Raw genomic sequence first — 13,183 nt, forward strand, 5'->3', positions numbered from 1 at the left:
ACATATCAGTTATAATGGTCTCACGAACAACCATATCCCACATATTTTTTATTAAAAAAATATATATATTTTTAACCAGGCAAGTCAGTTAAGAACTAATTCTTATTTTCAATGACAGCTTAGGAACAGTGGGTTAACTGCCTTGTTCAGGGGCAGAATTACATATTTTTACCATGTCAGCTCAGGGATTCGAACTTGCAACCTTTTGATTATTGGACCAACGCTCTAACCATTAGGCTACCTGTCACCTAATAATATCAGTTATAATGGTCTCACAAACGTATGAAAAGTCCCCGTCTCCCATACCCCCCCATTTTGCAGACAAATACTTGTTTTTACAGAGAAATATGTTGGTTTACATTTGTTTGTAGTTTTACTGTGGCTGGGATATGCCTCTGAGACACACACAGCCCATTCCCAAACAATAGCCCCTTTTACTGAGATGTGGCCCTGAGCCAGAACACAACCTTGCCAATAATAAGCCATTCAAGGGCCTTGAAGGAGGAATGAACATCAATCATTCCACTGCCATCGAGCTGCCTCTCTCACAGGGGTTAGAGCTGAGGGGGCTGAGGGGGCTGAGGTGAAGGGCTGAGGTGAAGGGCTGAGGGGAAGAGGGCTGAGGGGAAAGGGCTGAGGGGAAGAGGGCTGAGGGGGCTGAGGTGAAGAGGGCTGAGGGGAAAAGGGCTGAGGGGAAGAGGGCTGAGGGGGCTGAGGTGAAGAGGGCTGAGGGGGCTGAGGTGAAGAGGGCTGAGGGGGCTGAGGTGAAGAGGGCTGATGGGAAGAGGGCTGAGGGGCCTGAGGGGGCTGAGGTGAAGAGGGCTGATGGGACTGAGGTGAAGAGGGCTGAATGGAAGAGGGCTGAGGGGGCTGAGGTGGGTTTTAGGAGACTGCTTGATGGACTTAGGCAATTTATTATGGAACCCAAGGGTTGGAATTCAATCAAACCGAGAACTTTGTTTATTGCAAGCACATACTTGAACTTTCTTTTAAGCATTTGGGTCGTTCCACGAAAAGAGTGCCTTATGAGTCCATTTGATATTTAACTAGAAATTGTGCACCAATATTGTACTGTATTAGCCTTGTATATTAAACGAAGTGCCCTCTAATATAAAACACAGATAATTAAATAAATCACATTTTTTATATGAATAAGGACTTGCTAACCTGCAAAAAAAAATCACAATTTTGACATGTCCTTCCATGCACCCTCTGTGACTTCTAGGAAGATTTGACCCACTTAACCCCAAAATGTATCCACAGTTGTCACCATCATTGTAAAGCCCTGGTTATTTTGTAGCTTTGACAAAGTCATTTCCGAAGATGATTATTATTGCGTTTGAAAGTGGCAGAGCTAGAGCAATGCTTGTCAGTCAGTCTTCTCACGTCTGTAGCGTCTGAATGGTTTGACCTAATAACTAATATGACCACGCTACGGAAAGGGGAGACTGTCACAATGGTGTTCTCCATTTTGCTCTATGACCCCACTAGCCCAACGGGACTCGTCTGAAGTCGGTACCGCCGATGTGCTAACTTCTGTCTGTAGCTTCCGAACAGTTTGACCTAGAAACTAATATGACCCCACTACAGAAAAGGGAGACTCTCACGATGGTGTTCTTCATTTTGCTCTATTACACCCAAAAGTGTCACAGGACTTAACTGAAGGTTACTGGTACCGGTTAAAAAAGTAAAATCTTTTCTGAGCTTTCTTAGATCTCCTAGATATACACTGAACAAAAATATAAACGCAACATGCAACAATTTCAAAGATTTTACTGAGTTACAATTCATAGAAGAAAATCAGTAAATTGAAATGAAGTCATTAGGCCCTAGTCTACTGATTTCACATGACTGGGAATACAGATATGCATCTGTTGGTCACAGATACCTTAAAAAAAGTAGGGGCGTGGATCAGAAAATCTCCTTCGAATAGAGTCGAACAGGCAGTTGAATGTTGTTGGATATTGGCGGGAAATGGAACACTCTATCGTACACGTCGATCCAGAGCATCCCAAACATGCTCAATGGGTGACATGTCTGGTGAATATGCAGGCCATGGAAGAACTGGGACATTTTCAGCTTCCAGTGGGACAACATTCCACAGGCCACAATCAACAGCCTGATCAACTCTATGCAAAGTAGATGTGTCGTGCTACATGAGGCAAATGGTTGTCACACCAGATACTGACTGGTTTTCTGATCCACGCCCCTGATCTACTTTTAACCAACAGATGCATGCATATCTGTATTTCCAGTCATGTGAAATTCCTAGATTAGGGCCAAATTTATTTATTTAAATTGACTGATTTCCTTATATGAAATGTAACTCAGTAAAATCTTTGAAATTGCTGCATGTTGCATTTTATATTTTTGTTCAGAATATACAGTATATCACTGCCAAAAAATGTAAAATGACTTGAATGTGAAAATGTGCTTTTAAGAAATAAACCCTTATTCATTCCTTAAATATATCAATGAACACTCAATATATTTTACCTCAACCACAAACACTTCCAAAAATAATAATATACTGCTCAAAAAAATAAAGGGAACACTAAAATAACACATCCTAGATCTGAATGAATGAAATAATCTTATTAAATACTTTTTTCTTTACATAGTTGAATGTGCTGACAACAAAATCACACAAAAATAATCAATGGAAATCCAATTTATCAACCCATGGAGGTCTGGATTTGGAGTCACACTCAAAATTAAAGTGGAAAACCACACTACAGGCTGATCCAACTTTGATGTATTGTCCTTAAAACAAGTCAAAATGAGGCTCAGTAGTGTGTGTGGCCTCCACGTGCCTGTATGACCTCCCTACAACGCCTGGGCATGCTCCTGATGAGGTGGCGGATGGTCTCCTGAGGGATCTCCTCCCAGACCTGGACTAAAGCATCCGCCAACTCCTGGACAGTCTGTGGTGCAACATGGCGTTGGTGAATGGAGCAAGACATGATGTCCCAGATGTGCTCAATTGGATTCAGGTCTGGGGAACGGGCGGGCCAGTCCATAGCATCAATGCCTTCCTCTTGCAGGAACTGCTGACACACTCCAGCCACATGAGGTCTAGCATTGTCTTGCATTAGGAGGAACCCAGGGCCAACCGCACCAGCATATGGTCTCACAAGGGGTCTGAGGATCTCATCTCGGTACCTAATGGCAGTTAGGCTACCTCTGGCGAGCATGACAGACTCTGTCACGTCTGTCATGTGCTCAGTGTGAACCTGCTTTCATCTGTGAAGAGCACAGGGCGCCAGTGGCGAATTTGCCAATCTTGGTGTTCTCTGGAAAATGCCAAACGTCCTGCACGGTGTTGGGCTGTAAGCACAACCCCCACCTGTGGACGTCGGGCCCTCATACCACCCTCATGGAGTCTGTTTCTGACCGTTTGAGCAGACACATCCACATTTGTGGCCTGCTGGAGGTCATTTTGCAGGGCTCTGGCAGTGCTTCTCCTGCTCCTCCTTGCACAAAGGCGGAGGTAGCGGTCCTGCTGCTGGGTTGTTGCCCTCCTACGGCCTCCTCCACGTCTCCTGATGTACTGGCCTGTCTCCTGGTAGCGCCTCCATGCTCTGGACACTACGCTGACAGACACAGCAAACCTTCTTGCCACAGCTCGCATTGGTGTGCCATCCTGGATGAGCTGCACTACCTGAGCCACTTGTGTGGGTTGTAGACTCCTTCTCATGCTACCACTAGAGTGAAAGCACCGCCAGCATTCAAAAGTGACCAAAACATCAGCCAGGAAGCATAGGAACTGAGAAGTGGTCTGTGTTCCCCACCTGCAGAACCACTCCTTTATTGGGGGTGTCTTGCTAATTGCCTATAATTTCCACCTGTTGTCTATTCCATTTGCACAACAGCATGTGAAATTTATTGTCAATCAGTGTTGCTTCCTAAGTGGACAGTTTGATTTCACAGAAGTGTGATTGACTTGGAGTTACATTGTGTTGTTTAAGTGTTCCCTTTATTTTTTTGAGCAGTGTATATCAATAATAATCCAGTATTTTGTCAAATCAAAACAGCCGAAAGAAACTACCAGACATAGTTGTAAAATAAAATGTATATCTATTTATTTATAATATTAATGCCAAAAACATCAACGACAAACATTCAGGAGTTATGTCCATGTAGAATCCTTGGAACTTTCAAGGTTTTTGAACCAGATAGTAATGGAACACTCTGTACAACATGTATGTATCTGCATTGGACAGTAGAACTGTAGGCCTATATGTGTAACACTTACCGGATAGATACAAGACAACGCTACACTAAAATTCCATTATTCATTTCAACTGTACCCGCACTCCTGTGCACTGTGTGTGTATATACAGTATAGATAAACACACTGAGTGTACAAAACATTAGGAACACCTTGCTAACATTGAGTTGCACCCCATTTTGCCCTCAGAAAACAACCCAGAATCAAATCAAATCAAATTGATTTATAAAGCCCTTCTTACATCAGCTGATACTTCTTACATTAACGTTCACCTTAAAAACCTCACTTTATAGTTCACATTTAGATAAAATATAATCTATACATTTGATTGCATTTGATGTACGTTGTATTACATAGCAGCAGCAGTAGCTGTTCAATTTCCTAAACAACCTCTGTGTTAGCATTTCAATTGGTCAACAATTTACTGAGTGTGTTTATACAGACAATTCTAACAAAGATTTTCATGACTAAACCAAGATAGACCACAGCTTGTCGTTTCCAAAGGGAACAAATTAGTCATAATGGGCAGAACAAGGAAGGAGGTGGGCAGAACCAAGCACGCCCTAGCAATATCCTATTGGCGCATTCTAAAATATATCTGCGTATTTCCTTTACGGAATGCCTACTCTGTGAAGTGTGCGTGTGCAATAACTCAATTCGCCTTTGCACTCCTAAACAGCGCAATTTTTTCAAACTTTTGAAAAGATTAAAGTCTACAAAACTTTGTCCACTCTGTTCACAATTTATTCTAGTTTTGGGAACAGTAAACTGTATTAAGATCAAATGTTGAATCAATTAGAAAATGTGCAGGAATGTTGGCCAAAATCCATCTTGTTCCATCTTCTCCCACTGCCCGCCAGTGGGCTTCCTCTCACTACCAGTGAGAGGAAACATCAACCGTACGCTTCACATTTATAAATCCAGTGAGATATCTGTTTCATTGTTCTATCTGTGATTATAAGGTCGTCACTAGTTACCACAGACACTCAACCAATCAGATGAGGGAGTGTGATGACGCGTATTCCGGCTCAGAAGGCCCACCTACCCGACCAATCAGAAGAGGGAGAGTGATGACGGTATTCCGGTTTGCGGGAAATGCCTCATATTTGAAATGGCATATTTTGAGTTCAAGTTTGACGTCCAAATAACTAATGGTGCTTTCAAGATACCCGTGAGCTCTAGAAAGTTTACGACTTGGAATTCAGAGTTGGATGACTGTTCAAAACGTTTTTCCCCTGTCGGTGCTAGTTTTTTCTCAGAGGTCTCAATTGTCTTGAATGCACTGATGTCTAGAAAAGTGCCATGTAAGTCCAATCAATTATTATTATTATTAAATGCTTTGCCATCTTCCAAAGCTTGAAGACCATGCCTTTGTACAGAGACGGAAACTGGTACAAAATACCAAAAAGGTGGACTGCGAGGCTATGTTAAGTTAAATAAATCAATGACTATAGTAAGTGCCTAGGTGCCTAATAAAATAACAGCGTTGAAGTTTTTATCTTAAATCAGCCAAATTATCTGCCCAATTTCTTTTATATCTGTGAACATTTCTGTGAAGTTGTGTACGGTTTTACTTGTGGATTTTGAAAAAAACTAAATCTGAATTCAAGATGTGGCACTTTATTTATCTACATGCCATTTTAAAAACAACGCAGATATTGGAGTAAACCACTTTTTAAAACATGTAACTATGAGTAAGGGGGGAAAAAATCATGATTAGCTTGCAAGCTGAGTTTGAATAAGACATCCGATTAACACTTTGCATTTAGAACGGTTGAATAAAACACCAGATTAACACTTTGTATTTAGAACGGTTGAATAAGACACCAGATTAACACTTTGTATTTAGAACGGTTGAATAAAACACCAGATTAACACTTTGTATTTAGAACGGTTGAATAAGACACCAGATTAACACTTTGCATTTAGAACGGTTGAATAAGACACCAGATTAACACTTTGTATTTAGAACGGTTGAATAAGACACCAGATTAACACTTTGTATTTAGAACGGTTGAATAAGACACCAGATTAACACTTAGCACATAGAACAGTTGGTTATTGACTAATCAATATATAAAAGAAATGCAAGCCGGTCAGCATACATGTCATCACACTCCCTCATCTGATTGGTCGAGTAGGCGGGCCTTCTGACTTTGTGGCTGTAGTAAATAGTGATGACCCAATTATTTTGCGGAAGAGGAAAAAAACACATGCAGCCTCAGAGACAGGGGCTTGTACTGTAGCCCATACAGTCCATACAGGTGAAAACATGCATGCCGTTTGTTATGTTGGTAAAACATTCTTCTCACCTCAGTGTTCCCCAACTAATGAACACTGTCTGTCTACCATATAGAATCCTCTAGGTCATAATGAACACTGTCTGTCTACCATATAGAATCCTCTAGGTCATAATGAACACTGTCTGTCTACCATATAGAACCCTCTAGGTCATAATGAACACTGTCTGTCTACCATATAGAATCCTCTAGGTCATAATGAACACTGTCTGTCTACCATATAGAATCCTCTAGGTCATAATGAACAGTCTGTCTACCATATAGAATCCTCTAGGTCTAAAAAACACTGTCTGTCTACCATATAGAATCCTCTAGGTCTAATGAACACTGTCTGTCTACCAAATAGAATCCTCTAGGTTTAATGAACACTGTCTGTCTACCATATAGAATCCTCTAGGTCATAATGAACACTGTCTGTCTACCATATAGAACCCTCTAGGTCAAAATGAACACTGTCTGTCTACCATATAGAACCCTCTAGGTCATAATGAACACTGTCTGTCTACCATATAGAATCCTCTAGGTCATAATGAACACTGTCTGTCTACCATATAGAATCCTCTAGGTCTAATGAACACTGTCTGTCTACCATATAGAATCCTCTAGGTCATAATGAACACTGTCTGTCTACCATATAGAATCCTCTAGGTCATAATGAACACTGTCTGTCTACCATATAGAATCCTCTAGGTCATAATGAACACTGTCTGTCTACCATATAGAATCCTCTAGGTCATAATGAACACTGTCTGTCTACCATATAGAATCCTCTAGGTCATAATGAACACTGTCTGTCTACCATATAGAATCCTCTAGGTCATAATGAACACTGTCTGTCTACCATATAGAATCCTCTAGGTCATAATGAACAGTCTGTTTACCATATAGAATCCTCTAGGTCATAATGAACAGACTGTCTACCATATAGAATCCTCTAGGTCTAATGAACACTGTCTGTCTACCATATAGAATCCTCTAGGTCATAATGAACACTGTCTGTCTACCATATAGAATCCTCTAGGTCATAATGAACACTGTCTGTCTACCATATAGAACCCTCTAGGTCATAATGAACACTGTCTGTCTACCATATAGAATCCTCTAGGTCTAATGAACACTGTCTGTCTACCATATAGAATCCTCTAGGTCATAATGAACACTGTCTGTCTACCATATAGAATCCTCTAGGTCTAATGAACACTGTCTGTCTACCATATAGAATCCTCTAGGTCATAATGAACACTGTCTGTCTACCATACAGAATCCTCTAGGTCATAATGAACACTGTCTGTCTACCAAATAGAATCCTCTAGGTCATAATGAACACTGTCTGTCTACCATACAGAATCCTCTAGGTCATAATGAACACTGTCTGTCTACCATATAGAATCCTCTAGGTCATAATGAACACTGTCTGTCTACCATATAGAATCCTCTAGGTCATAATGAACACTGTCTGTCTACCATATAGAATCCTCTAGGTCATAATGAACACTGTCTGTCTACCATATAGAATCCTCTAGGTCATAATGAACACTGTCTGTCAACCATATAGAATCCTCTAGGTCATAATGAACACTGTCTGTCTACCATATAGAATCCTCTAGGTCATAATGAACACTGTCTGTCTACCATATAGAATCCTCTAGGTCATAATGAACACTGTCTGTCTACCATATAGAATCCTCTAGGTCATAATGAACACTGTCTGTCTACCATACAGAATCCTCTAGGTCATAATGAACACTGTCTGTCTACCAAATAGAATCCTCTAGGTCATAATGAACACTGTCTGTCTACCATATAGAATCCTCTAGGTCATAATGAACACTGTCTGTCTACCATATAGAATCCTCTAGGTCATAATGAACACTGTCTGGTGGTGGTGCTCGCTCTCTCAAGAGCAGACAGGTGTCTGTGGAGCGAGTCATCCCGATTTCTCAGGATGTCCATAATATCTCAAAGTTGGCATTGAAGCCCCCGTAAAGATCCAGGCTTGTGGATCCACATGTCTGTGACCCCTGGGAACCAGGTGTGTTATATCTCAATGTCCACAGGCCTGATGTCTCCTGTCTTCTGCTCCTGGACCCAGAGCTCTCTGTCTCTAGCTGGGTCCACACTCTGTAACAGCTGGTCCACTGGCTCCATCGTCTGCAAGGACACGTGGAAAAACAGTCAATACCCTGTGTGTGTGCGCGTGTGTGTGTGTGTGTGTGTGTGTGTGTGTGTGTGTGTGTGTGTGTGTGCGTGCGTGCACGTGCGTGTGTGTGTAAGTGCAGATCTGAAAATGTACAGAAAAACAAGGCATTGAGTGCTCTCTACTGGTAATACAAGGTGGTGCTTGACTTACACTCTGGTTAAACATGTCCGTCTCGTGCCGTAAGGTGGTGTACTGACACAGATGCTGTCGTATCATCTCCACCCTCTCTACCTCCAGCCTCTCCAGCTCCTGAAGGACAGAAAGGATTGAAGGGATTATGGTTTTTGGATTACGTGATTCAGACGAATCCTTTCTGTAGTTTGCCAGACTCACCGATAGCCAGCCTCACTGTTCCTGAAGATGGCTGAAGTAGAAACAGACTAGCACCCAGGCTACCAAAGCAATACGCTACATACAGATTCACCATCAGTGAAAAGGAGGAAATACAAAGGAGTCTTACCAGGCTTGTGGTCACCATCTCCTCAAACCATTTGGACTGCGACTGGTTGTAAAGGTCGACACAGCGCATCAGGTCGTCTCCTGGTAGACAGAAAATACTGTTTTTGCCAAGCTTATCTCTGCTTAGGACACTGGCTGCACCTTTCTTTCCTCCGGGTTTATGAAGCTTGAAATGGTTGTTATATAACTTCTCCAGCAGGGGGAGTCAAAGTCCAAATATTAATTTACAAAAGCAACAACATTTGACATTTTACCAGTACATTTAAAGTCAATTAGCAGACGCTGATATTCAGAGCAACTTACAATTATTGCATTCATCTTAAGATATCTAGGTGAGATACATCACAATCGTATCAAGTACATTTACCAAAAACAAAGTACACTACAGGACTAAAAGTATGTGGACATCTGCTCGTCGAACATCTCATTCCAAAATCATGGACATTATTATGGAGTTGGTCCCCTCTTTGCTGCCATAACTGCCTCCACTCTTCTGGGAAGGCTTTCCACTAGATGTTGGAACATTGCTGCGGGGACTTGCTTACATTCAGCAACAACAGCATTAGTGAGGTCAGGCACTGATATTGGGCGATTCGGCTTGGCTCACAGTCAGTGTTCCAATTCATCCCAAAGGTGTTTGATGGGGTTGAGGCCAGGGCTCTGTGTAGGCCTGTCAAGTTCTTCCACACCGATCTCGACAAACCATTTCTGTATGGGCCTTGCTTTATGCACGGGGGCATTGTCATGCTGAAACAGGAAAGGGCCTTCCACAAACTGTTGCCACAAAGTTGGAAGCACAGAATGGTCTAGAATGTTATTGTATGCTGTAGTGTTAAGATTTCCCTTCAATGGAACTAAGGGACCTAGCCCGAACCATGAAAAACAGCCCCAGACCATTATTCCTCTACCAGATTTTACAGGGCACTTTGCATTCGGGCAGGTATTGTTCTCTTGGCATCTGCCAAACCCAGATTAGTCTGTCAGCCTGCAAGATGGTGAAGTGTGATTCATCACTCCAGAGAATGCATTTCCAGTGGTCCAGAGACCAATGGTGGCGATCTTTACACCACTCCAGCTAACGCTTGGCATTGCATATGGTGATCTTAGGCTTGTGAGTGGCTGCTCGGCCATGGCTCGGCCACGGCCATTGTGTGTGGCTGCTCGGCAAATTGTGCTGACGTTGCTTCCAGAGGCAGTTTGGAAGTGGGTAGTCAGTGTTGCAACCGAGGACAGATGATTTTTATGCGCTACGCGCCTCAGCACTCGGCGCTCCCATTCTGTGAGCTTGTGTGGCATACCACTTTGCGGCTAAGCCGTTGTTGCTCATAAACGTTTCCACCTCACAATAACAGCACTTACAGTTGACCGGGACAGCTCTAGCAGGGCAGACATTTTATAAATAACTAAATGGATAACTAAGTGGATAACTAAGTGGATGACTAAGTGGATAACTAAGTGGATAACTAAGTGGATAACTAAGTGGATAACTAAATGGATAACTAAGTGGATAACTAAATAGATAACTAAATAGATAACTAAATGGATAACTAAGTGGATAACTAAATGGATAACTAAATGGATAACTAAGTGGATAACTAAATAGATAACTAAGTGGATAACTAAGTGGATAACTAAATAGATAACTAAGTGGATAACTAAGTGGATAACTAAGTGGATAACTAAGTGGATAACTAAATGGATAACTAAGTGGATAACTAAATGGATAACTAAGCGGATAACTAAGTGGATAACTAAATGTATAACTAAATGGATAACTAAATGGATAACTAAGTGGATAACTAAGTGGATAACTAAATAGATAACTAAGTGGATAACTAAATGGATAACTAAGTGGATAACTAAATAGATAACTAAATAGATAACTAAATGGATAACTAAGTGGATAACTAAATTGATAACTAAGTGGATAACTAAATAGATAACTAAGTGGATAACTAAGTGGATAACTAAATAGATAACTAAGTGGATAACTAAGTGGATAACTAAATAGATAACTAAATGGATAACTAAGTGGATAACTAAGGCTCACACAACAACTTACTATAAGTTGCTCTATATCTGATTTAAGTAGGATGTTTTAGTCTTATAGATGATCAGATATCAGAAGTCTTAATCAGATAGTTAAATATTGATAATCTAATACACATTTCAGTCTGATACATTCCAATTAGCTTACATGGTAATACATACTGACAAAAACATGTTTGTAGTCTAACCTATCCTACTCATACAATAACATCAGATAGATACTTCTAAAATGACACAGATATGACACTAAAATGCCCAACTCCTCTGTTTCATAATGTTTTGCCTGAGACACAGACGGCGTAAGCAAGAAGAAGGTGTGAGTGTGTGCGTTTGTGTGTGTATGAGTGTGAGTGTGTGCGTGTGTGTACATGTATGTGTGCGAGTGTGTGCGTGCACTGTTAGCTGTTTTTGTCATTTTATCACTAACTTCCTCTATTAATCAACAGTATGCTACTGTATACACTGAATACAGTGGATCACTGTAGAATGCACAGTAAAATACTGTAAATACTGTAAATTAATTATGGTGCATTGTGGGAACATGTTTGAGGATGGGGAAAGAGTCTCTAGCTCATGAACATATTTTAAGGCATGCATTTTAAGAGGCAATATTTGTCGCACCCGTGAGTGAGAATACTGTACCCCAGCAGAATATGGTAATATACTGTATTTCAGGAATTTGACAAATGTCAGGCTGTGGGTAACTGGTGCATGGAATCAGGCGCAGGAGAGCAGAGATGAGTGGACAAGGTAATTTATTCGACGAACAGCACCAGTATAAAACAAATACTAAAGGTGCGTGAAATTACCGGTCACTCGTAAATAACTGGCGTAATAACGAACCCGGCAAACAATACCAGCCAACAAGTAACGACCTGAACATTATAAACAAACACACACACAAACATGGGGGAAACAGAGGGTTAAATAAAGAACATGTAATTGGGGAATAGAAACCAGGTGGGTAGAAAACAAAGACAAAACAAATGGAAAATGAAAAATGGATCGGCGATGGCTAGAAAGCCAGTGACGTCGACCGCCAAACGCCGCCCGAACAAGGAGAGGGACCGACTTCGGCGGAAGTCATGACAACAAAACTTACTGGCCAATTGCTGTAATTCAGAATACAGTACCATGCATTTTTGGAGCGCAAAAAAAATGTGAACACTTGTGGGTGCATGGTATTGTTGTTTCTCACTCATTAACATATTTGAGGCGTGCCTTGTAAGTGGCTATATTTCTATCACCCATTAGTGAGAGCTCTGTACTAATTTAAGTGATATATGGTAGTGGTTCCCTAACAATTACATTTATTTAGGGAACAGATCAGAGTGGATGCAAGTTTCAAACCTTTAATGGTTGAGTGTTTAGCCATGTCCTTTTGATCTGTTCTGCCCAGTAGTCATTGTCAGTCACTGTCAGGCTTTGTTAAGGCCTAAAGTGCAAGTGATATGAAGCACCTAATATCAGTTGGTATAGTTAATATACAGTATAATACTATTAGCAATTGCTGATGTTATTTTCAATACAGTTCAACAATAAAGTACTGTATTGCTGTTTGCTATATATTCACTGCAGCATACTGTAAATTCTGGTGCATTGTGGATAAAAATTGTGGGAGGAGAAAGAATCGGTGGCTCAATAACATATTTTATTGCATGCCTTGTAAATGGCTATACAGTGCACCTGTTAGTAATATTCCGGTACCAATTTAAGGGATATATGGTAGTAGTTCCCTAACAATTAAATGTATATAGGGAACAGATCAGAGTCGTAGCGGGTCTTAGACCGGTGGGAGTGAGATTTTTGGAAAGAGTGGATTCCTGCTTTTTTGCAGACCCATATGTTGTGTCAGGCTGGGTAAAGGACAAACTGGGAATGGTTACATCTGAGAAAGTTTTGAGAAGTGGAATCATTTAGATTTTTTGTGCATCCTCCACCCAG

At 41.1% G+C, this 13,183-nt stretch overlaps 1 protein-coding gene across 1 annotated transcript in view; it reads right to left on the reverse strand.

Moving 5' to 3' along the window:
• Positions 1-5,835: 5,835 nt before the first annotated feature.
• The window catches only part of LOC106578854 (growth arrest-specific protein 7), a 124,552-nt gene continuing 117,204 nt past the window's right edge, over positions 5,836-13,183 (reverse strand). The window contains exons 12-14 of the mRNA XM_014158079.2: positions 9,192-9,271; positions 8,882-8,980; positions 5,836-8,682 (exon numbers count right to left, since the gene is read on the reverse strand). Coding sequence (XP_014013554.1) covers positions 8,569-8,682; positions 8,882-8,980; positions 9,192-9,271 — 293 coding nt within the window. The 3' untranslated portion in view covers positions 5,836-8,568. The remainder of the gene's footprint in view (positions 8,683-8,881; positions 8,981-9,191; positions 9,272-13,183) is intronic.

Source organism: Salmo salar, chromosome ssa19 (assembly GCF_905237065.1).
Source record: "Salmo salar chromosome ssa19, Ssal_v3.1, whole genome shotgun sequence".
NCBI lineage: Eukaryota > Metazoa > Chordata > Actinopteri > Salmoniformes > Salmonidae > Salmo > Salmo salar.